General features: G+C 37.7%; 1 protein-coding gene across 2 annotated transcripts in view; it reads right to left on the reverse strand.

The window, feature by feature from the left end:
* PDK3 (pyruvate dehydrogenase kinase 3) overlaps nt 1-27292 on the reverse strand; it is a 120831-nt gene that overhangs the window by 43546 nt on the left and 49993 nt on the right. For both annotated transcript variants that reach the window (XM_036745279.1, XM_036745280.1), the window contains exons 3-5: nt 10042-10113; nt 5558-5742; nt 1405-1494 (exon numbers count right to left, since the gene is read on the reverse strand). In XM_036745279.1, coding sequence (XP_036601174.1) covers nt 1405-1494; nt 5558-5742; nt 10042-10113 — 347 coding nt within the window. The remainder of the gene's footprint in view (nt 1-1404; nt 1495-5557; nt 5743-10041; nt 10114-27292) is intronic.

Genomic DNA, 27292 nt, shown 5'->3' on the forward strand with positions numbered 1-27292 from the left:
TAAAAATCCCTGTCCTATGTCCTTGCTCAGTCTCTCGAGGACAGGGCTAATGGAAGATAGGATTCACAGTCTCCTAATTCTGGGTGTTGCTACTTCACCCAACTAGCTCAGGCCTGAGTTGGGGATACCGATTCTTTGTCTAGGCTGCCCAAGGCTGGGGATGGTCTCTCTGGCCAAGATGAACATGACGTCACTCTCAGCCCCTCACCGGAGTGAGCTCGCTTCTTTTTGTAAAGTCCACCTCTTATTACTTGTTAACCAAGCACGGCTGAATTCCACCCTCAGGAACACCCCTCTCCCAAGAGTATATAAGCCATGAGCCCACTGCCATGATTGTCTTTAGCATCTGAGAGGGCCACTGGACTTATGTTAAAAATGCTAGATCATAAATAAAATGACTAGATTACCCAGAAATTACATCTCTCCAACTTTTTAAATGCCACCTTTCCCATTCCAATCCATCCTCCCAGCTACCGAAGTGATTTTCCTAAAGTTCCAATCTGACTATGTCCCCCTCATCTACTCATAAACTCCAGTGGCTCCCTATTGCCTCCAGAAGCACATTCAAAGCCTTTCATAACCTAGTCCCCTCTTACCTTTCCAGTCTTCACATACCTTACTCATAGCCAAGTCCCCTCAGCTTCCAACATACGCTCTTCAATCCAGTGACACTAGCCTCCTAATTGTTATAAAGCACTCCATGGCTTGGCTTGGCTTGGCTCTGAGTATTTTCTTTAGCTATCTCCTGTGCCTACAATGCTCTCCCTCCTCCACTCCAATTACTGACCTCTCTGGCTTCCTTCAAGTCCCAACTAAAATCCCACCTTCAACAAAAAACCTTTCCCAATCCCTCTTAATTCCAGTGCCTTCCCTCTATTACTTCCTACTTATCCTGCATATACTCTGCCTTGTATATTTTTGTTTACATGTTGTAGAGCTAGAAAGACTATTTAATCGAATCCTTTCTTTCCAGAGATAAAGAAAACCAAAGCCTAGAAAAGAGAAATTAAAGAATTTCATTTTCTGAACCCTAACTTACCCAGGCTTTTTGATTTCTTTGAATGCAAACCTAACCTATTTGAAAATGTGATGCTACTCAGCAAAAGCAAAGTTGACAGTTTATTAATTTGAAGAAACACATACTTACTGAGCACCTGTTTTTGTGGGATCACCCCTCCCCAACCCAGTCCCCTTTACATAACTAGGATAACCTCATTTTTCAGAAGGGAAAAATGATTAGGGATTAAATGGTTTGTTCCCCAGGTGCCCTGATAACTAGGCAGAACTCACACTTTAACTATATATCTGGGATGGAGTCCGAAGTTCAGAAGTCCATGATATCTCAAGTAAAAGAACAAACTTCATTACGCCTTTCAGACAAGAATATTTATTTAGTCTCCTTACCTTTCACTACATCGGCTACATTACAGGTGGGATCAATACTCCCAATGTGTTTAGGATGGGCAGGATTAGGGTCATCACCAAACAGAAGTGCTTAAAGGGAAAGAAGTAAAGATTAGTAAATATACATCTAGAATGAATAGCTAAACAGAGAAATGTATGATAGCAAATTTCTTAAAAGATTCTCCATGCAGTTAAGGGTCCACATATATGAGCAGAACTGATAATAGCTACCAACAAACTCAAAGCAAAAGTTTACAAGAGAGGAGACCAAAGCTAAGAGATAGTATTATTAACGGCAAGGCAGTTAAAATCAGTGAAATTTGTTTGCTGCAAATGTCTTGTCTAAAAGAGTAAATCCAGAATCTCTATTCCCCCAATATGAATTAAAACAGTAAAACTTAAAAGTTACTTTTTTCTTACTCACAGGCAGCACCCTACACCAGAATTAAATATTTAGAATGTACTACATAGAATTTTGAAAACTTGTTGTCCAGGATGGCAGATGCAGAGTATACAGACTTTTTTCTTTTTTGACATGGCCAAAGTGGGAATTTGTTTTGCTTGACTAGACATGTTTGTAAAAGGGGTTTTGTTTTTCTTTCTTTCTCAATGGACCCCTTCCACTGAAGGATGGGGAGGAGAGGGAAGATTTTTGTTGACCAAAAAAAAAAAATTTTAATTTAAAAAAAAAATCACTGCACAGGGATAAATAGAGTTTTCAGGATTATTGCATGTCACATTGGCTAAAACGTTTTATAAAAAGACATGAGACTCATCTGGCAATGCATAACAAAAATCCCAAAGCCAGACATTTCACTGAGCCCATTAATTTTCCCTCCAACCAATACTTTCCCAGGAAACACTTCACATGGAAGAAAAGTAATTTCTATAAAAACAGCCATACTGGTCTTATGATAGATGAAAAGTGGGACCAATGAGAGAGTAAAAAACTAATTAGCATATTATCAGCACAGAATACTAAGTAGCTAGTAAAAATGACAACCATATAAACTATAGCAATAGATGAAAAAGTTTATGGGAAATAACATCAAATGAAATAAAATATTAAAAAGTATTACACACAGTTTTTACATAGTTATAAACAACATCGAGTAAGAAAGACCAGAAAAGAATCTGGAGTGGTATAGTTTTTCATTAGTGGTTTTTTTTTCAATCTCCTGTAAATCAACTTACACTTTTAATTATTTTTAAAAGACATCATAATTCAGAAGATTTATATTTATTCTATTTATGTAGAATAATTTTATCAAATACATGACATGTAACATAAACGTGTTTCTTGAATATTTTATGAGAAAGATGTCATAATCAGAGTCTACATTTTTTCTGAGAACTATATTTCTCTAAATAAACAGAATGAACTAAAAGCTGTAAATATTCCCTCCACCTCCCCCCTCTAAGAAAGGTATTTTTTCTCTAGAGATACAGTTTTTTTCCTCTATAATTATTTATTTGGCTAATCATACAGTTTGAAAAATATTCACTCCTCTCAATCATACAATACCCATTTATAAGATAAAATAATTAGCTATCTTCATTACCAAAATGTCCCAGTTAAAACAAAATTTATGAACACTGTATAATTATAATGACCACGCCTGGTACTGAAGGAGAGATATGGATGTACCTTTCTCCCTTCTTTTTGGAGATGGGGTTACTATGGATGGATGGGATCCACAGTGTGCACATTCAGACACATGGGACGTTGGTTAGTTGTGCTGAATTGCTTTCCCCTACCCCCGCCCCCCTCTTTGTTATTCTTGGTTACAGAGTATAGCTCTCTGGGTGGGAGAGGGATAAAATCCTGGCTCAGATAATTACCAGGTGGTCCTGGGCAAGTCATTTTAGCCTTTAATAGCCTTGGTTTTTTGCGAATGGTCTCTAAAGTCCCTTTCAGCTCTAAATCTACAAGCTTATATATCACTATTTTAAAAAAAAAAAACAACTCAAAATGCCTACGCTTCTTAAAATGCAAAAGTTACAAAAAATCAACCCTGTAACTGGCCATTTCAAGAAAAATACAGGAAGAAAAAAAGGAATAAATACATAGTTAAAAACTAAAGGGACCAGTTACTGTGAGAATAAGAATAGTCAATATTGTCATCGTCTTTCCGATGTTTCAATTATATCCTACTCTTTGTGGCCCCACGTGGGGTTTTCTTGGCAAAGATAATGAAGCAGTTTGCCATTTTCTTCTCCAACTCGTTTTTACGGAGGAGGAAATTGAGGGCAGCAGCGTTAACTCTGACTCGCCCAGTAATGTCTGAGTCTTCCTTACTCCAGGCCCAGCACTCTATCCATCACACCACCTAGCTGTGCTATTTAACATTGCATGTGCAAAATAAATAATAATGTCCTGTCTTTCATTATGAAAACAGTGGCTGGCTAATGATCAGGAAGGTGTTTGCTCTTGAATTTTTTTTCCCAGCACTGATGACTAGTAGTTCGAATTGAGTTATTCAGTACTTTATAAAACCTTCCGTGACCAGAGTCAAGAATCTATATTTTACTTCAAAACAGTTACTTCAAAAGTGCCTGGGAGAGAGGCTGTGATCTGTGAAAGAACAGTTTCTTTTTAGTTAAAGCCTATTGACTCCTATCAGGATTGCATCTCGGTTGTGGGCTAGCACTACAAAGGTGACTTGTCAGAAGAACTGACCTTTGACCTTGCAAGAGGTAGGTGAACCCAACTAAAAACATGAATCTTACGTATCCTCAAAATTTCAAGGCCCTTCATTTTGTACTTCCACTTGGACAGAATTTATGGCATTTGAAAGGCATTGTGCAGAAGGGAGGAAAATGAATTAAATTAAGCAGCAGCATCCATTACTGAAGGAGTAAGAAATGTTTATTGTTCCAAAGAAAAAATAGGAAAGGTTGGCATTAACTCCCTAAATAAGAGTACATCAGTGAAAGAGGGCTGAGAACTAATACAGCTAGTTATGTTTCAATGAAGATCAAGTATATCTACCACTCTAAGCTTTTTCAGCCATAATTTCACAATTTTTCCTTTTCATTTATTATTTTAAGCCTGTTTAGTTCCCTAACAGTAAAAAGTCTTAAGTGAAAGTCCCTTAAAGGACTACATACTTGTTTGAGAAACAACATGTTTAAAAAAGATAAGGACCTCAGTCTTGTTTTGCAATAAAAGTTAGGTAAGCGTAACGAACACAGAAAGTAGCAATAAAAGATATTATGAAGGACTAATTTCCATGTCCCATTAAAAGAACGGAAAAAGTGGAATCAAAAGAAGCCACTTTGGGATCAAGAAGAGTCCTCAGCAAATTCATAAGGAGAGTAGGCTCCCCTCCCTGACAGACTCTAACATCAGAGCTTATCACACATGGATTTAGATACACTGCTCTCAAATCATTTCTGCCAGAGACAAAATGATTACACACAGTAAAAGGGCCCAAGTAATCTGGTTAGCCCACGTAGCATGTGTTAATCCTATCTCCTAATATCCACATAATGAAGTGTATTTAGCACATTATCTTGAGATGTAATAAATAGCAGTAGCTATACTCAGTTTTCTAACACATAATTGTACTGCAACAGAATTATTTGTAACTGGTTAAACTCGGTTGGAAAATCTTCTATTAGAAATAATACTTCTATCAACAAAAATTCAAATTGGTGAAGGGAAAGTCATGTTTAAACAAACAAAAAGCAAAACCAGAAAAAGAGAAAATCTCTTCTGACAATAGATAAAAAATACCAAACCCTACAACAAAAAACAAAGATTTGCAGGCAGAGATAATGAAATTGAATGCTTATTAATGCCTTCAAAATAATTTGTGATCCCTCCTTCCATGTACTGAAATGGAAAAAAAATTATTTAGCCTTACTCTTAGTTTGAAGCACCAGTAAGAGCTCTGGTTTAGACTTAACATTTTTAAATGGACAGCTTCTATTTTCTGTCAAGTGGCTCGGATTAATAATTACTAGTCATATCGAATGTTAATCTAGCTACAACCTGTCACAATATGCCACGTGGCTTCTTTTCATCTTGGAAGGTTAGAGTCAGTCATCAGTGAGGAAAGGAAACTTCAAATCAATGCAGCATCTTGGCATTTAGGAGCAACAACTCTACTTGTCTTTTTAAGGGTAGAAAAACAAAGCCCCAACTTACTGTGCTGGTTAATGAGCATGCGGAAAGAAATGCGGTTGGTGTAAAACCGATCCAGAAAATACTGGATGTTACTGCTAATGAAAGGATCGAAACCATACTTCTCCTTGTATTCAATCACCCCTTGTGCCATGGTAGGAACCACATCGTTGTGTCTGTTTCTGACTTTGACCATGACTTGTAAAAAGCTGCGGGGGAGGGAAAAAAGAGACAGAAACTGATTAGTGTACGCCGGTGTCAAAGACTTCGTGTCTCACAGGCCTCGTCTGGAGACTTACATCATTCAAATGCCGGACACGTGCTAGAGAGACAGGTGTCTACTGCAATACACGAGGCGGTCCTGCTCGCTCACACAATCTACGCGGAACTTTTTTAGTTAAGTACTTCTCCCTTCAGAAACACTTTTTCCAAATACGCACAGAGGAAAATAAGAACTTTAAGCTTATTATCATTTACTCAGTATTTAGCTGGTATGTTCTCATTTATATAAGTGGCTTTCCCTCATTAGAATGTAAACACCTTATGGGCAGGAACTGGTTTTTTCCTCGTGCTTTTTCTCTGTATCCCCCCATGTTTAGCACAGTTTACAATGTAAACACTAACTGAAAATAAACTTCAGCAAACCATTTCCTAGTTTTTAGTGTTATTACTACTGATGAGATTATCACATAACATGAATATGATATATTATGAAATTGTATGATGACCATTCTCAAAGAAATGACTTTTTTGTTTTATCATAAAACAAAGACTTGTTAATAGAGTCTTAAAAGTCAAAAATCTTTCTTTAGGTATTTCTTCCCATATTTCTTCTAATTTTAATAAAACTAAAAATATCTTACTATAAACCTTTAAGTCCCCCAGAAACAAAATGTAAAGCAGGTAGGCATGGGGGAGGGGGAGATGTGAACCAAAAGACACTAATAACTTAATAATTTTGTATTTTTTTCCTCTTCCAGATGGTTGCAGATTTACCTTCTCATCTTCCCACCCCTTACAAAAATAAATTTAAAAATTTACAACAACCAGGAGAAGAAAAAGCATAAGGAAAACTGAACATTGGTGAACAGTATTGCTAGTGTTAAGACAACACGCCCAAGAAAAGAAAGAAGGGCCTGAAAATGCTGTCAAAGACAAAGATTCTGCACCACTAGAGCCGGATGCAGCATTGAATGTGTGCTCAGATACCTACTAGCTGTGTGACCCTCGGCAAGTCACTTAACCTCTTTGCCTCAGTTTCCTCACCGGCAAAAATGGGGATAATAAAAGCACTCACCTCACAGAGGTAGGAGGACGAAATAAGACAATATTTGTATAGTGTTTTGTAAACCTTAAAACGGTATATAAATATGCTGACTAGCTAGCTTCTGTGTTATCTCGGCATAAGTTCTTGGACAGTTCAGCAGCATAGCTCAGCGTACAATACTCCCCCCAGGGACACGGATACGGACATGAACATAGATACATGGGAAGAAAAACCACCCAGGAACACTACGCTCCTAAATCTGCATTTGTCCGCAGCAAAGAGATTTAGATTTTACTAGGTCCTCCCTTGTGCTCTTGCTTGTTTCCCTGCCTCTCTTTCAAGGGCAAACAGTTCTGCAACAGCAGTATAACGGGACAGCCTAAAAACAAACACCAGCAAAGAAGCATTCTCTGTTTCTATGAGCTGACCACAAGCAGCTCTGGAGAAGGGAAAAGGCTGGAAGCTTCCTCAGAGCCAAGGCCTTCGCAATTCCACACCTCAACTGCTCTCATTTCCTCATTACGGTGAGTATAGTGCTACAGAACAAAAGGTAACAAACAGAACTAGACTTAGTAACACACCTGTGAATATATTAAGAAATTGAAGTCGATTATTATTATAAATGAATGAGGTTTATCTTAGTGGCCCAACATATTACCTTTTCAATATTTCCATGCTAAATTTGCAAGTGACTATAACAGAGAGGTTTCTCATCTTATCAGATCATATCATTCTTCAAGACAGAAAATTTGTTCCAAATAGTCCAATACTACCAACCCAAAAGCATTTTTCAGGATCTTTCAAACTTACAATGTGTTTCCATAAAGAACCTATGGAAAGCAATCCGCATGATAACCTTAAATCTGTTTTTGAACACTAAATATCTCAAATAACTCCTGACTTTCCAAATTTACAAATGCCAAAACTATACCTAACTATGAAAAACTTCTGATAATCTTTATTTTTAAATGAAGCATATTAATTGATTGGGAACATACACCTGTTACCTACCAAAACACTGGAATCAACAGGACAAAAGAGTTGTACTTATACAAGCAATAAATTATCAAAATCAGTACTCCTGTAACTTTTGCTTCCATTTACTTCCTTTTGAATACAGGATGGTTTGTTCAGTCCACCACAATCGTGTACATCTATTCCTTAAAATTAACTTTATGTTGAAATATAAATACGAGGTATAATAATAATTTGATAACAAAGTTCTACAGGTTACAAAGCTATTTTCATACACATATGCTTTGCAATTCTTTAGGCTTCTGTAATCTCAGTACCATTACTTCAGTACTAAGTTGACTTCCAGAAAAATTCTCCCTGAAATTCTCTTTGGCAGAGCCATAGCAAAAGTCTTCTATCTCGCTACTTATCAACCTCTTGTTGCCCCTTGCCAAAATCATCAAGCTAGTCTTCTGTGTTTTCCACAACACCGCCTGTTGCTGCTAAATGAATTCTGAAATCTGTTCTACAGTTTGCAACAGGATAACTGAAAAAGAAATATTACTATGTTCCAGTAATACAGATCCTCATGCTAAAAATATCGAACTACTGAATTCATTTTTGACCTTCGATAAAGTAAATTTTCCTAGACTTTGTGAACTAAAGTTCCAGGTTTCAGTACAGTTCTCACCAAAAATTCAAAGAACAGTTTGAAAAGACAGTTCTATCAATGGTACTCTGGACTAATTCTTATCTTCAACTAAATAAGACTGGATTACAGACTCATCAAAAAAGACAAAACAAAACAAAACCCAGCCATCAGGAGGGTTGGCAAAGAATCTCAACACGATGTTATACTTTAGTCTATAATTGTGTCTAAGCAAATCAGTCACCTCTGCAGCCAACTATTTAACTCACAAGTCATAAAACCAAACAAATCAAAGCTTAGGAAGAGGAGGCTGCAATCTGAAAACAAACTAAATGTCAGGTTCACAGATACTTAAGGATTGTGAGGACAGATATAAATTAAATATGCTGTCCAATATTTTATGAGAGCATTATACGGAAACGTCCTTAAATTTTTTGCATTTGAATGAGGAGCAAGGTCAAAGGGCCTTGCAAAAATTAATAAATAAATTAGAAAATAACTAGCATTCGGCTCTCTAACAAAATCTGACAAATCAGTGAGTGTCGTATGCCAGAAAGAGGAATATACTCGACCTGAATTTAGACCCAACATCTTTCATTAACTCACTCACTATAACGAAATGAGCTAGGAGTTTGTAAATCCTAGTTTTAGTCCTGATTCTTCCACTTACTATGTAATGTCAGATAAATCACTTAATAACTCTGGGTTTCAGTTCCTCATGCGCAGAGTGAGAGGATCTGACTAGGTGAGCTTTAACGGTCAAGTTTTAGGTTTCTATGCTCCTAAGATTTCTACCAATCTTTACCGAACTCTACGAAATGAATTCACATTATATGACTACGTAAAACAAGCTTATGCTTCAAAATGAAACCACGACCTTGGTAACAGATGAAAACTATACATAACGACATACCAGTAGGAACCATGAAGAAGCATATGGCAGAACATTTGAGCTAGAAGGGACCCTGGCGATAACAAAGTCTATCTAGTCCCCTCATTCAGCTGTAGCTAAGGAAACTCGAGCCCAAAGAAGTGAAGCCACTAGCCCAGGGTGGCAAAACGAGATACTAGCAGAGAAAGAACTAACCTTAAATCAGACGAATTTCAAACGTAGTACCCCTTCCGCTGCACTGAACCACGACAGGAGAAACTAACTGAAGAAATGGGCAGTTTTTTCTTTAAAAAGTCTACCGTACACAATTACGGAATTACAATGAATACCGGCGAGCTTCTACTATCCACACGCAAATGCACTCTACCAGAACAGACTTTAAAACCAAGCATCTAAATTAAGTTCTAAGAAGTCAACTTCTTTCAGCATACTCTGGACACTTCATTTTTATAGCCACCACTAGGTGGCACCATAATTCAAAGTTGACAAATATTTCAGTTGACGATTTTTATTATTATATACCAAATACTAATTCTACTCTGAAGCATAAGATGAGTTGCTATAATGATTCTTTTGTACTGGCTAAATTTTAAACTCAAATGAAGAAATCTCAATGCTGAATATCTATGAAAAAAATTAAGTTTTCCTTTCGGTTACATACGTCAGTCACTAAAGACAAAAATTCCATGTGCCCATTCTTGTGTTTCCGTATTATTACTTTCAGGTAAATACAAGGTTCTACTTACTCATCCAAAACTTGCGGGTCCTCCGGGCTCTTGTTTTCATATTCTAAAAGTTCAAGGAAGCTTTGCATGTACCTAGAAGATTAAACGGAGATGACAGTAAGAGCTTGATCACAAAAAGCTCACACCCATGTGTAAGGCAGATCTTCAACAAACCATTGCATCTTTCACCAGGATAGTCCTTTCTTTTCTTCTGAATGAAGAATGGGTTATGTGGGACAATGACCATTTATTGGGTACATTGTAAAGGGGAATTTTTGTTCGCGTATGGATTGTCCAGGATGGCTTCTGAAAGTTCTTTCAATACTGAAATTCTGGGGAAATCAAATGAGTTAGCTTAAGGGCTCCATTTACTTTGCTGTCTTCAATATGTGTAGCTTTCCTGACCTCAAACCAGCAGGTATATTGGCGATATGTACAAAGATTTTTGCAAAAAAAGAGACCAAGAGTTTACCCAACATAACCCCTGGAGATGATCTGTAATTCAGTCCTCTTCACTGCTCCTACCCTATTGATTCTTTTCTACAACTAAGTCCAGTTCCCTCCGTAAGTGGTGAGTAAGGGGGTCAGACAAAGAAGGCGAGGGGAGAGGGGAGTACTGAAGTGAGAAGGCTAATCCCCACCCCTCAGCGTACATCAAATTTTTGGAAGCAAGTGCATTAGCTGATATTTCTGAAATCACCATAACATACAGCAAAAATTTCCTGAAGATCAAAATCAGTCCCTTGTCACTGAGTGTGAACGAAAAGAAAGGAATAAATGTACTTCCAATCTAAAGGAAGCATTCATTAGTTGGGGAGGGGAAAAGGACAAAGAAACAGCAACTAAGTCAAAAGAAAGAGGGTCGAAGCCATCTGAACTCATGTAAAACAAGCAGCTGTAAGGTCTGAACGTGGAAAGAGAACAAGAGTCAACCTAGGGATTGACTCTAAAACACAGGGTACTCTTGATTTGATCAATCAAGTCATTATGCCAGCTTTAAGAACCACAGTAAGAGAGAAATGTAAATTAAAACACTTAAGTTACTGCCTAAAACCCATCAAATTAGAAGGGAATACGTAAAGTGGGAATAGCTAATACTGGAACAGTGCAAAGCTGTTATACTACTACGCTGTTGTTGGCAGAGCTGTGAATTAATCGAATCATTCTGGAAAATTTTGGAATTATGCAAAAAAAAAGTGAAACTTTTTTAAAGTTATGTTTTTTTGGTTACATTTTAAGTTCCAAATTGTCTCCTCACTCTCCACCCTGCACTAGTGGCCACCATAACGGTACGTATGTGTATGTGTATATAAAACTATACTGTGCATACTCTTCTATTTATCAGATCTTTCTCTGGCGGTAGATAGGATCTTCCTTGGTCCTTCAAAATTGATTTGAGCACTTGTAGTACTCAAAATAACTTAGCCATTCACAGTTGTTCTTCAAACAATATTGCTGTCACTGCATACCACGTTCTCTTGGACTTGTTCACTTCAATCCATTATTTCATGCAAATCTTTCCATGTTTTTTTCTAAAATCAACCTGCTCTTCATTCTTTTGCACAGAAGCATTCCATCAAAATCATACACCACAACCTGTTTAACCATTGCCCAACTGATGGGCGTTCTCACTTTCTAGTTCCTCGCCACCACAAAGAGAGCTGCTATACATATATTTTAGAACATATATGTTCTTTTCCTTTTTCCCTGATCACCTTGGGAAACAGACTTAAGAGTGGTATTGCAGGGTCAAAGGCAAATACAGTTTTATAATTTGGGGGCATAATTCCAGGTTGCTCTTCAAAATGGTTGGATCAGTACAATTTCACCAACGGTGTAATGAGTGTCCCAATTTTTCCACATCCTCTCCAACATTTGTGATTTTCCCCTCCTAACACTTTAGCTAATCTGATAAGTGTCAGATATCTTAAAGTTGTTTTAATTTGTATTTCTCTAATCAATAATGATTTGGAGCATTTTTCATGTAAGTATATATTTGATTTCTTAATTCAAAAACTATCTTTATATCCTTTGACCACTTATCAACTGGGGAATGACTCACGGTCTTATAAATCTGACAAAGTTCTCTGTATATTTGAGCTATGAGACCTTTATCTGAGAAACAGTCTATAAAACTTCCCCCTCCCCCCAATTTTCTGCTTTCTTTGTAATCTTGGCTACATTGGTTTTATTAGTACAAAAAAAATTTAATGTAATCAAAATTATGCATTTTACTCCTCACAATGTCCTCTATCTCTTTTTATTAATAAGTTCTCCTACTTGTAAGTCTGATAGGTAATATGTTCCATATTCTTCTAATTTTCTTATATCTCCCTTTACATCTATATCTAGGTCACGTATGTACTTTGACTTTATCTTCGTAAATGGTGTACAATATTAGTCTATGACCAATTTCTGCGAGACTGCTTTCTAGTTTTCCTAAAAAATCTTTACTAAACTGTGAATTCTTATTCCTAAAAGCTAAAATTTTTACGATTGTCAAACACAAGGTTACCATAATTACTATGTATTGTATGTCTACTCTGTCCCACTGATCCACCTTTCTATTTCTTACCCATACCAGATAATTACTGCCTTAAAATATAGTTTAAGATCTGGTACTGCTAAACCTTCTTCCTTTACATTTTCTAGCTCAATAAGATAATTTTTGGTGATTTAATTGTGATGGCATCAAATAAGTAGATTTAAATAAAATTGTCATTTTTATTGTACTGGCTCCATCCATCCACAATTAATATTTACCTGATTATTTAAATCTGACTTTATTTGTAGAAAAACATTTTATCATTAGGTTCATGTAGTTCCTGGTTTCATCTTCGCAAATATACTCCCAGGTATTTTATACTGTCTACAGTTATTTTAAATGAGGTATCTCCTGTTGCGTCTTCTTGCAGGGTTTTGTTGGTGATATATAGAAATGCTAATGATTTATGTGGGTTTATTTTATACCCTGCTACTTTGCTAAAATTATTCATTATTTCAACTGTTTTAGTTGAATCTCTAGGATTTTCCAAGTATATCATCATATCATCTGCTAAGAGACATAATTTTATTACCTCAATGCCCATTATTAATTCCTTTTTTCTCTTATTGCTACTACTAGCATTTCTAACAAAATATTGAATAATATTGGTGGTAATGGGCATCCTTGTTTCACTCTTGATCTTAGTGAGAAGGCTTCTAAATTATCCCCACCACAAATAATGCTTGCTGATGGTTTTAGGTGGATGTTTCTTACCATTATAAGGAAAAATCCACTTATACCTATGCTTTCAGGTGTTTTAATATGAATGAGTGTTGTATTTTGTCAAAAGATTTTTCTCCATCTATTGATATAATCATATTATTTTTGTTATTAAGTTGTGTTAATTATGTTAAGAGTTTTCTTTATGTTAAACCAGTCCTGCATTCCTGGTATAAATCCAACTTGGTCAACAATGAATAATCTTTGTGATATATTGCTGTAGTCTCCTAGATAGTATTTTATTTGGGATTTTTGCATCCACATTCATTAATGAAACTGGTCTATAATTTTCTCTGTTTTTGCTCTTCCTGGCTTAGGTATCATCAACACCAGATTTATTTCATAAAAGGGGTTTGGCAGGATTTCTTCTTTGCATATTACTACAAATAATTTATTAATGGAATTAGTTGACCTTTAAATGTCTGGTAGGAGTCACTTGTAAATCCATTTGGTCCTGATGCTTTTTTCTTAGGAAGATTATTGATGGCCTGTTGAATTTCTTTTTCTAAAATAAATTTATTTAGATAGTCTATTTCCTCGTCTGTTAATATAGGTTTTATGTTTTTCTAAGTATCTGCTGTTTCATTTAATTTGTTAATTTATTGGCATATAATTGAGCAAAATAACATCTAACTGTTTTGATTTCACCTTTATTAGTGGTATATTCACCCTTTTAATTTTTGATACTACTGATTTGGTTTTCTTCTTTTAAAAAAAATCACATTAACCAATTATTTATCTATTTTGTTTTTTCACAAAAACCAAGTGGGGGAGGCAGAGCCAAGATGGCAGCATGAAAACAGGGACTCGCTTGAGCTCTCCCCCAAATCCCTCCAAATACTTGTGAAAAATGACTCTAAACAAATTCTAGAGCTACAGAACCCACGAAATGACAGAGGGAAACAAGTTTCTAGCCCAAGACAGCCTGGATGGTTGCTGAGAAGGGTCTCTTGCACCATGCTGGGAGCAGAGCTAGAAGAGACCAGGCTGTAGGAGAAGCAGGCCTCAGCCACTGAATCACTGGCAGCTGTGGCAGCGTCCAGACTTCTCAACCCACAAACGCCAAAGACAATGGAACAGGTTGGTTGTGGGTGAAAGCAATGCGCAGTCCAGCCCCAGTCCTGGGGCAGTGAAGATGGCTGCAGCTGTAGCTGTAGTTGCAGTGGCAGCAGCAGAAGCAGTAGCAGCAACAGCGGCAGAAGCTGCTTCTGGAGCTCCAGTCCCACAGACAGTGGGGGGAATCGAGTGGTTGCTCAGAGTGGGAGTGCAGGGAACTCTTTGCTGGTGCTGAGGCAGGGTTCTCTTGCTTTGCCCTGCTTGGATCTGGGTTGCAGTCCTGGTTGGAGGTCCTTGGGGGAGGAGGAGCACTGTTGTGGAAGAGCTTGTGGTGACTGTGGAGAGGGAGTTCTCCTGGTAGTTACACGGTAGAAAGGAGTGCCTACACTCAACAGACTAGAGCACAGGCCAGGAGAGGAGTATCATACCATCGCAGAAGAGAAGTAGCTCTGTTGGGAAGATGCACAAGCAGCATAAAAGGACTCAGACTACAGACTCTTTCTTTGGTATCAAAGAAGATCAACACATACAGCCAAGAGAAGTCAACAAAGTCAAAGATCCTACATCAAAAGCCTCCAAGAAAAATACGAATTGGTGTCACACCATGGAAGAGCTCAAAAAGGATTTGAAAAAGCAAGTAAGAGAAGTAGAGGAAAAACTGGGAAGAGAAATGAGAGTGATGCAAGAAAATCATGAAAAACAAGTCAACAACTTGCTAAAGAAGACCCAAAAAAAAATACTGAAGAAAATAACACCTTAAAAAATAAACTAACCACAAATGACAAAAGAGGTTCAAAAAGCCAATGAGGAGAAGAATGCCTTAAAAGGCAGAATTAGCCAAATGGAAAAAGAGGCCCAAAGACTACTAAAGAAAATATTGCCTTAAAAATTAGAATGGAGCAAGTGGAAGCTAGTAACTTTATGAGAAACCAAAAAATTATGAAACAGAACGAAAAAAGTGAAAAAATGGAAGACAATTTGAAATATCTCACTGGAAAAACCACTGACCTGGAGAACAGATCCAGGAGAGATAATCAAAAATTAATGGACTATCTGAAAGCCATGATCAAAAAAAGAACCTAGACATCACCTTCAAGAAATTATCAAGGAAAACTGCCCTGATATTCTAGAGCCAGAGGGTAAAACAGAAATTGAAAGAATCCACCAATCGCCTCTTGAAAAAGATGCCAAAAGGAAAACTCCTAGGAATATTGTCACCAAATTCCAGAGTTCCCAGGTCAAGGAGAAAATATTGCAAGCAGCCTGAAAGAAACAATTTGAGTATTGTGGAAACATAATCAGGATAACACAAGATCTAGCAGCTTCTACATTAAGAGATCGAAGGATTTGGCATATGATATTCCGGAGGTCAAAGGAACTAGGATTAAAACCAAGAATCACCTACCCAGCAAAACTCAGTATAATACATCATGGCAAAATATGGACTTTCAATGAAATAAAAGACTTTTAAGCATTCGTGATGAAAAAACCAGAGCTGAATAGTAAATTTGACTTTCAAATACAAGAATCAAGAGAAGCATGAAAAGGTAAACAGGAAAGAGAAATCAAAGTTGAACTGTTTTGTTTACATTGCTACATGGAAAGATGATATTTTCAACTCATGAGACCTTTGTCAGTATTAGGGTAGTTGAAGGAAATATACATACATACATACATACACACACACACACACACACACACACACACATATATATACACACATATATGTGTGTATATATATATATAGACAGAGGACATATAGTGAGTTGAATATGAAGGGATGATATCTAAAAAATTAATTTAAGGGGTGAGAGAGGAATATATTGGGAGAAGGGAAAAAAGAGAGATACAATGAGGTAAATTGTCTCACGTGAAAGTTGCAAGAAAAAGCTGTTACAATGAAAGGGAAGAGGTGGGAGGTGAAACGGAATGAATGAGTGAATCTTGCTCTCATCGGATTTGACTTGAGGAGGGAATAACATACATACTCAATTGGGTATCTTACCCTACAGGAAAGTAGGGAGGAAAGGGATGGAGGGGGAAAATGATAGGAAGGAGGGAAGATTGGAGGGGGAGGTAGTCAAAAGGAAACACTTTTGAAAAGCAACAGGAACAAAGGAGAATGCTGAATAAAGGGGGACAGGATAGGATGGAGGGAAATATAGTCTTTCACAACATGACTATTATGGAAGTGTTTTGCATAACAATACATGTATAACCTATATTGAATTGCTTGCCTTCTCAAGGAAGGTGGGTGGGGAGGGAAGAAGGGAGAGAAGTTGGAACTCAAAGTTCTAAAAACAAATATTAAAAAATTCTTTTTACATGCAACTGGGAAATAAGATATACAGGCAATAGGGTATAGGAATCTATCTTGCCCTACAAGAAAGTAAGGGGAAAGGGGATGGGGGTGGGGGTGGGGAGTTGGGTGATAGAAGGTAGGGCAGACTGGGGAAAGTGGCAATCAGAATACATGCCATCTTGGGGTGGGGGGGAGGGTAGAGATGGGGAGAAAATTTGTAACTCAAACTCTTGTGGAAATGAATGTTGAACTAAAAATAAATTAAAAAAAAAAAAAAAAGGAATGCAAGGAGCTAAGACAACTCTAAAATACTCACGGTGGAAAATGCTATCCACATCCAGAGAAAGAACTTTAGAGTCTGAATGTAGACAGAAGCATACTATTTGCTCTTTCTTTTGTTGTTTTTTTATTTCTTCTTTCTTGTGGTTCCTCCCATTAGTTCTAATTCTTCTTGATATCATGACTAATGTGAAAATATGTTTAATATGAATGTATAAGTAGAGCCTATATCAGATGGCATGCTGTCTTGGGGGGGGGGGGAGGAAAGGGAGAGGGAGAAAATTTAAAACTCCAGATCTTGCAGAAGTGAATGTGGAAAATTAAAAATAAATAAATTATTTATCTTTTAAAAAAAAACCAACTCCTAGTTTTACTAGTTAATTCAATTTTTATTACATTAAATTTTTATTAATTTTACCTTTGAATTTTAGGATTTCAAACTTGGTGTTTGGGGATTTTTAGTTTGTTCTTTTTCTAGTTTTAAAAAATTGCATACCCAATTCATTGGTGTGCTCTTTCCCTATTTGAGTTACATAAGCATTTAGAGATAAAAATTTTCCTCTGATTGCTCCTTGTGCTACATCCCATAGGTTTTGGTATGTTGTCTCTTTATTGTCATTCTCTTCAGTACAATTATTTATTGTTTCTATGATTTGTTCTTTAAATCCACTTGTTCTTTAAGATTAGTTTGTTTACTCTCTAATTTTTAATCTATGTCCATGGTCCCTTATTAAACATAATTTTTTATTGCCTTCTGATTAAAAAAAGATGCATTAAATATTTCTGCTTTTCTGCATTTAAATAGAAAGTTTTTACGTCCTAATAGATGTTCAATTTTTTTGTAAAGGTACCACTTTTACTTTTTTGTCAAGGTACCACTGAGAAAAAGGTATATTCCTTTCTATTCCTAATCATTTCTATCTAGATGTCTATCACATCTAGCTTATCTAAGATTCTATTCCTCGACTTCTTTCTTATTTATTTTTTTGGTCAGCTTTATCTAGCTCTGAGACAGGAAAACTGAGGTCCCCCACTATTAAAGTTTTGCTATCTATTTCCACCTCTAATTTTCACTTAGCTTTTCCTTCAAAAATTTGAATGCTCTGTAATTTGATGCATATAGGTTTAGTATTGATATTACTTCATCATAGATATAGTATATTTACTTCATTATATATATTTTGTCATAATATAGTTTCCCTGTTTATCTTTTTAAATTAATTCTATTTTAGCTTTAACTTTGAGATCATGATTCCTACCCCTGCTTTTTTTTGCATCAGCTGAAGCATAATAAATTATACTCCAGATCTTTATTTTTACTTTATGTGTATCTCTCATTTGTAAATGATACACCTTTCTAAGACTCCCTTCCTTATCCCATCCCCTCTCCCTCTTATTTCTTTGTAAGTTAAGAAGACTTCTATACTCTTCTAGAAGTGTATGTTATTCCCTCTTTAACCCAGTTCTGATGAGAATAAGATGCTAAAACTACCAGCCCTCCACTGTCCCCTGGCTCCACTGTAACATTCTTACAACATTCATACGAGTCACAGATAACTTTTCCCATATAAGAAGTAAACTGTTTGATATTATTAAATATCTTCTAGTTGGTCTTCAATATTTACTGTCTCATGCATCTCCCAATTCTTGTAAGTCAAATTTTCTATTCAGTCCTCGTCTTTCCTCACAAGTATTTGTTTAATTCATTAAATATCCATTTTTTCCCCTGCAGGATTACACTCAACTTTGCTGGTTTTTTCTTGGTTGTTCTTTGAAATATAATGTTCCATGCCCTTTGGTCTAAGGTAGAAGCTACTAAATCTTTGTTATCCCTATTGTAGCTCCACAGTATTTACATTTTTTCCCCTACTTGTTTGTACAATTTTTTCCTTGCCCTGTGAGGTTTGAACCTTAGCTATAGTTTCCTGTGAGTTTTTTTCTTGGCATCTCTTTCAGGTGGTGATGGGTGGATTTTTTTCAATTTTTATATTCTAATTCTAAAACTTACTGCAATTTTGCTTAATAATTTCTTGAAGAATATCTAGACTCTTTTTTCAATCATAACTTTCAAGTAGTCCAACAGTTCTTATATTGTCTTTCCCTGATCTGTTCTCCAGATCAATTGTTTTTCCAATGAGATGTTTCACATTTTCTTCTATTTTTCCTTCATTCTTTTGATTTTATTTTATTATTTCTTGGTGTCTTGTGACATCATTAGTTTCCTCTTGCCCAATTCTAAGTTTTAAGGAGTTATTTTCTTGTGTAAGTTTTCTGATCTCTTTTTCCAACTGGTTGACTTTCGTTTCTTATTTTTAAAAAAACTTCTTGCATTACTCCTTCCCTTTTAATATTTCTTCAACCTCTCCTTTACGATTTTTAAACACATTTTAAAGCTCTTCCAAGAACTTTTTTTGGACTTGTGGCTATTTGACATTTTTCTGTTTTATTATTAAAATTATTATTATCAAAATTAACTGTTTTAATTTTACTATTTTCTTCTGGGTTTGGACACAGTTCTTCTCTATCACCACAGCAGCTATCTACGACTGGAGATCTTTCTCTTTTGCTTACTTATCTTTTTTTTCCTTTGAAGCAGCTTATTTTTTGGCTATTTATTTTGTGTTAGGTGGAAGAAAGGATCTCAGACTTTAGATATTTCAAACTGTTGTTTTCTGTGCTCTCTCTGGAAGCCCGATCTAAGTTCTTCTTAAAGTTCTGAGCCAGGATCAGGGCCCACAGCAATGCTATCACCACAAATGCTCTTACTTCCTGTGGTCCCTCCAGTGGCTGCAAGCTTCGGTTCACTCCTCTGCCCTGTAAGTAAAACCAGGGACTCTGCTCTCCTGGAAGTACCCACAATCAGCAGGTCCCTGCCCCTCTGCAACACACTCACCAGAGAGCAATCTCTCCTCACCCACAGCCACAGCCTGGGAACATGTCTCATCAGTGTACCTGGGCCCCACGTCCCATGCCAGCTGAGGGCCATCTTCCCTTGACCATACCTCTGACACCCGGCACAGTCTATAGGGCAAATCTTCCTGAAGCTGAAGGTGCCACCCTATACAGCTGCCCTCAGGACTTGTTTGCTGACTTCGTGGTATGTGCCTGAATGCACCTGTACTTCAATCAGGCCAGACAACCACCCCAGGAAGTCAGGTCTTTCCTAGTGTCCTCCCAAGTTGTCTTAGGCTGGACAACTGCTTTACCCCAACTTTGAATTATTTCTGCTACTCGAAGTTCACTCTGAGGCATTATTTTAAATTGTTTGTGGGGGAATTTGGAAAGGCCAGGTAATTTCCTTCCTTATTCTGCCATCATCGCAAAATTTTCTGTTGAAACTGCTATGTTACTATGTTTTACAGGAAGTCAGAGACGAAAACAAAGATGCCATGTGTACTAAAATACTCATAGAACGTTATTTGTATTGGAAACAAAGTATGTGCTCATCAGCAGAGGAATGGCTGAACAAGTTGTGGTTCATTTGGGTAACGGAACAGTACTACACAGAGGCAAAAAGGATTAAAAGCAGAAACAAAATAACAACATACACAATGATTTTTGTTGTCGAGTTATTTCAGCCAAGTCTGACTCTTTGTGATCCCATTTGGGGTCTTCTTGGCAAAGATACTAGAGTGCTACCTTCTCTGATGCATTTTACAGACAAGGAAGCTGAGGGAAAAAGATTAAGTGATTTACCCAGGGTCACACAGCTAGTGTCTAAGGAGGCATTTTAACTCATGAGGACCATGAGGGAGAGAGGAAGAAAAATTTGCAACTCAAAATCTTGTGAAAATGAATGCTAAAAATTTTCTTGATAAGTTATTGTGGAAAAAAAAAATACTATTTAACCTCTCAGCCTCATTTTTGACATTAGCAAAATGAGGGAGTTGGACTGGATGGTCTCTAAGGTCCCTTCCAGATCTAAATATGAGATCAATGAAGCATAATGGAAAAAAATTAATGGATTGTCCATCAAGAGACCTTTGGGGTTGGCTCTATTGTTAACTAGCTACTCATCTAAGTTTACTTGTGCTTGTCCTTCAGTTACTATGGAAATAAAAAATAAGGGTATTAAACTAGATCATTTCTAAGATACCTTTCAACCATAAAAAGTATACAAGTCAATCTGTATCTGTTGGTAGTCAATAAACTGTCTTTCTGATTTCCTCTATTCGCCTATATACAACTAGACAATTCTCCAAAATGCTTGGGTCATTATTACTCAGTGGATACCCAAATATTTAACTAGAAGAAAAACAGAAAATGTAAGCCTGAACAATTTTCTATCACCTAAGGAACCAGATTCCCTAATTCTAAGCAATATTTCCTTTTATCTAGAAAACATCTCAAATCACAAGAATTTCTGCTCTCTCAAGTCCAGATTAATTTTCCCTGTGAAGTCCTCTCCCTGACCTTTAAGTCACTGTGGAAATGTCTGCTCTATTCTCCATATGTATTCCAAGTTAGGACTTAACCACCTTTCACTTCTCATTGTTTTTCATTTCCTATACCATATAGAGCCACATCCTAATCCTACAGCTTCCTTTATGTTTAATTTCTGTTCCTTCTTCTCCATTCCCATAGTAAAATTCAGTCTGGTTTCTAGGTCTCTGTATCAGGAGGGCCGAGTTTATAATCTCAAAGAAGATCATAAACATGTCTGAAAGGTTCGGAATCGCCGGATAGAAGAAACTCTCAAAGTAGAAGGCAGAAGAATCAAAACATTTATTTAGGCTCCACAGTAACCAACCCATGAACCAGAAGCCCCATTTTGATATGTTGGTCATAATCTTCCAGGCCCAATAGGTACGCCTTGAAAGAGTAACCAGGAGGCTACAGAGAAACATGATTGCGTAAAGCAAAATCATGTTTCCCCCTTGATGGTAATAAGATTACCCACTGGACTGAAGTCTTTGTTCAGCTTCCTCCCGTAGATCAGCTCTGCTGCTGGCAGCTCCTGCCTCAGCTGTGTCTGTTTCTGAAACTGAAGCTGCAACTGAAACTGACGATGTAACGGTCGTAACTGCCTCTGTAACGGTCGTTGTAACTGCCTCTGGCTCCAACCGGAAAAGGAAAGAGAGGAAGAATCTTCAAGCTGTCCTCTCCCCTCTTATAGGGTTTCTGACATCATCAAGCTCCGCCCAAATGACCAGGGCCGATTGGTTCCTAAGTTGGCTCCTCCCCCTAGGGTAGACCAGGTTCTGGAGCTAACACCTCCCCTCAGCCAGCCCCATGACTCCCCACACAGGAAGCCGTCTGCCTCCCGGCATGCTCCCCGGGCCTCCTGCCCCGGAAGAGCAAGCCACAGTGTCCAGAGGCTCAATGAGGCAAGCTGAGCCATTCAAAGAAAACAAAAGCCATTATGGCTACATTCCACCCCTTGTTATAGGATACATAATCTAATCAGCCATGTATCCTAGAACATACATTGTGATTCAATTACAAAGGAAACTAAAACATATCATTCATTATAAAGCAAAACATATCATTTGGTGACATTCCTAAACATTGGTTTAACGATTCAAATGCGATCCACCCCTAGGTCCCAGCAAGATAATCTCTTCAATCAATCATCCCCAAAATAATTATTAATAATTCAAATGTCCACCCCTAAATCCTTGTATCCATTACATAGGATCAATAATATCATAACAATAAAACAACACAGCAAGGATAACACAAAATAAGTAAACAGAACACTATCATCATTTCCACCCCCCTTGAACGATTGGGGCTCAAAATCTTGGGGTGAGGGGTGAAGGTCTCATTTTCCATAGCTTCTTCATGCTGAAATTGGATGTAGAGATGGCCCTGCCCCCAAAAAGTCCCATTCCAGAGGTCATTTCTTTAACGAGCTGGCAGGAATTCCAAGAATGCTACATGCTTAGGCAGTCACCGGAAAGTGCAGGGTGCTTAAGCCTGAAGGAAACAAAACTAGCAACAAGGTTAGCCAAACAAAGGACAAAAAGAATAGACAAGTATGGACTATAATTCTTCAAATAAAATCATCTCAAGTTTGGTTGAGATTTCAGTTATGCAAAGATCCAACATCAGAGCCAAACTCAGGTGGGAAATGTTTCTTTTCAAAAGGAACATAATGAGGAAGCCAAGAGGATCCCACCCTAGATAGAGACTAGGATTGTCCTCCCAGCCTTTCTCCAGATGTACAAGTTTTCATCCGTTAATCACACAAGGTCACCTTCAGTCTGAGTGGCTTGTAGGCTTGCAGGAGCAGTTCTTATTTCCCTATTTCTCGTGTTATCAAGTCCTCTATACATTCTGTATAATTCATTGGTTGGAATTCCATCTATCATTTCAAAACCTACCCCTGCTCTCAATAAAGCAGTAAACATTTCTTTCCTTGTTACTCTCCTTTGGCGCCAAGTTTGCTGGTTATTCACTCTTCTCTCTCGAGGAGATCTATCCCTTCCCCAGTCACCTAAGTCATATAACTGTAAAATCTTATTTATCACTGTTGTAAGACGGCTCCCTACTTCTCCAAGCAATAAATTCAAAATTAGTTGTTTATAAGCAGGGGGAGCTGTCCTAATTATTAAATTCCTATGAGACAGTCCCATTGGATCATTGTAATATTTGTCTGCAGTTCCTATCATAATGGCAGTCTTCATTACCTCCTCCTTTAGTCTCATGATACAATCTCTAAGTGAATACCAGGGTCTGTGCTCAGTGGGCCACATAGAATCAGTAGCATATCTCTTATTGCATCCCACAGCGGCTAATGCCAACAGAGTAGTCCCGCTATCACCATCTCCTTGCTGATGATGTTCCCTAAAAGCTTGTTGAACTAGAGGATCATGGCTGATACCTATGAATCTCATGCAGTCTGTCCCATCTACTGATATTCCACCGGCCCCTTGATCACTGAGTCTTACCATCCAAGATATCAATGGTTCTCCTATTCTTTGGCTGAATCTACTCAAAATATCTGTGACCTCTTGCGGTGAGAAATCTTCCTGAATTTCCCTTGTAACTGAATCTTCACCTCGGGTTTCTGTCTTCCTCCTTTGTATGGGTCGAGCCTTTGTCTGATCATTTAACCATCTCCTATTCTCTGTGTGAGGCACATCCTGAACCCCAGTAGTGTTTTGTGCCTCAGCCGGCTCTTTCTGGGCTGGGTTGAAATGCACTCTGGGCTTTTTTGGTCTCCTGTTGCTCTTAGCCACATTAATAGAAAAGTTCTCATTTGAGTCAGTTTGGTCTTCTGCTATCTGAGATTTCCCTTCTTCCTGTGGGGTAGGAGTGCCCCCATGTCTTTCACTTAATCTCAATCTTTCGTATACTAGCCGGTAGGCTGATAACACTATCCAGCTTTGCCTAGATAGTGATGCCCCTGACTGAATCCCAACTTCTCGTAAACACTTTTCCAAATCCCTAGGATCTCCTCTCCGTAGCCTTGGTTCCCAGTTTTCACAGGGTCCAGCTTTTTTAGCCAATTCTTTTGCTAGGGAGGAATAAAATGGATCCTCCCATCCTGGGATATTTATCTCTTCCTCTGGAATTGTTCTGCTTCTAAATAGAGATCTTATACCTAGCGATCCTGTTCGTGACGCCAAATGTATCAGGAGGGCCGAGTTTATAATCTCAAAGAAGATCATAAACATGTCTGAAAGGTTCGGAATCGCCGGATAGAAGAAACTCTCAAAGTAGAAGGCAGAAGAATCAAAACATTTATTTAGGCTCCACAGTAACCAACCCATGAACCAGAAGCCCCATTTTGATATGTTGGTCATAATCTTCCAGGCCCAATAGGTACGCCTTGAAAGAGTAACCAGGAGGCTACAGAGAAACATGATTGCGTAAAGCAAAATCATGTTTCCCCCTTGATGGTAATAAGATTACCCACTGGACTGAAGTCTTTGTTCAGCTTCCTCCCGTAGATCAGCTCTGCTGCTGGCAGCTCCTGCCTCAGCTGTGTCTGTTTCTGAAACTGAAGCTGCAACTGAAACTGACGATGTAACGGTCGTAACTGCCTCTGTAACGGTCGTTGTAACTGCCTCTGGCTCCAACCGGAAAAGGAAAGAGAGGAAGAATCTTCAAGCTGTCCTCTCCCCTCTTATAGGGTTTCTGACATCATCAAGCTCCGCCCAAATGACCAGGGCCGATTGGTTCCTAAGTTGGCTCCTCCCCCTAGGGTAGACCAGGTTCTGGAGCTAACACCTCCCCTCAGCCAGCCCCATGACTCCCCACACAGGAAGCCGTCTGCCTCCCGGCATGCTCCCCGGGCCTCCTGCCCCGGAAGAGCAAGCCACAGTGTCCAGAGGCTCAATGAGGCAAGCTGAGCCATTCAAAGAAAACAAAAGCCATTATGGCTACAGTCTCTCTAGTCAACTGATGCCTCCCCATTATTAGGCATAATGTTGGCTGTTCTACCACCCACTGAAAGCTTCCATTAACAAAAGTCACCCTTTTCACTAAGGTCATTCATGTCTTCAGAAAAACAAAGTTTCTTTTTCACAATGAGGACTAAAACCAAATTTCTACCTCTGAATAAATGACAATCCACCAAGACTGCCAGAGTTAAATCAAGTATCTCGCTTCTCATCAGTCCCAGGCTAGGAGGACTCTTTATTTTTTTTTTCTTTTGTTCTATTTCACTCCTGACTTTGGACATGCTAACCCTAGGGTTCCACAGTGTCAGGATGCCTCTAGTGTGATACTGACAACCAGGAGAGTTGGATGTGTATACTGTTTACATGATTTAACTACATGTATGGACATGAAGATAGAAGAAAAGTGGGCTATTAATAGATGATCCAGAGATGGCTCTTCTGCCAAGCTCAACACAGCTGGAATAAAAATATCAGCAAAGATGTCATGTCAATTTCGCCAACCTTTCACCAGTTGTCACCCCAACCTCCCAATACTGTCAGGACATAAAGTGTACCATAAGCCTACCATTCCCGTTGGTGTTCATGGTCACACCTCTCTACCCACTACTTCTCTCCCTCACTAAACATTCCAATTGTGTTTTAATTTTCCAAATTCTTATGCTTAACTTCAACAACTGGTAATGATTCATCACACCCTCCAATACTATTGAAGACCTACCCCTCTATGAAGCCTGTTTGGACTAAGCAGCCTTAAAATAATAATCTAATAATTCTTTCCCAACTAATGACGTAATTACAGTTAGGAAAGAAAACATTACCTTCTGTCCCATCCAACCCTTTCTCCAACTATCTAGAAACAAACTTACTTATTCTCTCATGCTTTCAATTGATGCAATTCACACTTCACTCCCCGATACATTTCTCTTCATTTGGTTATGGTGGAAAGATTTTCACGCACGCGCGCGCACACACACACACACACACACACACACACACACAAAGAGTTATGTTTTATGCTGGTATGCATACCTATGATGACGTGGTACATTTTAAACTATATGGTCCTAAAAACAAATATGAAGAATTCACAAAGACATAGTAAGAACTGAATTGATGCAAAGTAAAAAAGCAAAGCCAAAAAGAATATACATGATGACTATAACACCAGAAAAATAACACTAAGAGGTACCAAAATTCAGATCAAACACAATGAACAAAGTTGGTTCCATATTATTAAGGTAGACATTCTATCTTTCTGTTAATAAGTAGTAAATTACAAAAATGGAAATTAATACATATTGTAGTGACCACTGCATTCAAACAGTTCTGTTCACCTTAGGAAAGAACTATGGGGAATTCTTTTTGGTGGGGAGTGAATATGTCAAAAAAAATGTAACAATAAAAACCAAGAAGAAAATAACAAAATAGGTTGTCCTACTTAATGGGCAGCGTATCTGCTTAAATTACTTGTAATAGAGGCAACAACTGCTTTCAGATAATGAAAAAGAATACAATACAAGATATTCTGGCTACTAGACTTGACATCTACTACAAACGACTTTGAATGAGTTAACTAAAAATTACTGTAGCTTCTTAGTGGAGACATTGGTCATAATTCATCAATACACAAGGATTCAAAGCCAATTTGACCATTCCTAATCAGAAAATTACTCAATGAGTCAAGAATATTTCCAGTTACTGGCAGGCAATAAGAAATTTATTCAAAAATTCAATATTTTAATTATCAGCTAAGGAAAAAAGGAAAGTTATTTAAATTCATCAAACTTACAGAATACAGTAAAATCCTAGTTAGTGAAAGATCAGGTTTCTAGCAGTAATCAGACACACAAAAAACACCCACCTTCACTGCCCCCCCCCCAAATGCAGTCACTAAGTACCCAGAAATGAACGCAGGGAAGAAGAACTGAAGATCTAAAGATTTCACCCTCCCTCTATCATTGGTCAGTTCAGAATGCAAAAAGAAGTATTGACTCATAGGTGATGTTTATAAAAGGCTGA

This window comes from Trichosurus vulpecula, chromosome 2 (assembly GCF_011100635.1).
Source record: "Trichosurus vulpecula isolate mTriVul1 chromosome 2, mTriVul1.pri, whole genome shotgun sequence".
Classification (NCBI taxonomy): domain Eukaryota; kingdom Metazoa; phylum Chordata; class Mammalia; order Diprotodontia; family Phalangeridae; genus Trichosurus; species Trichosurus vulpecula.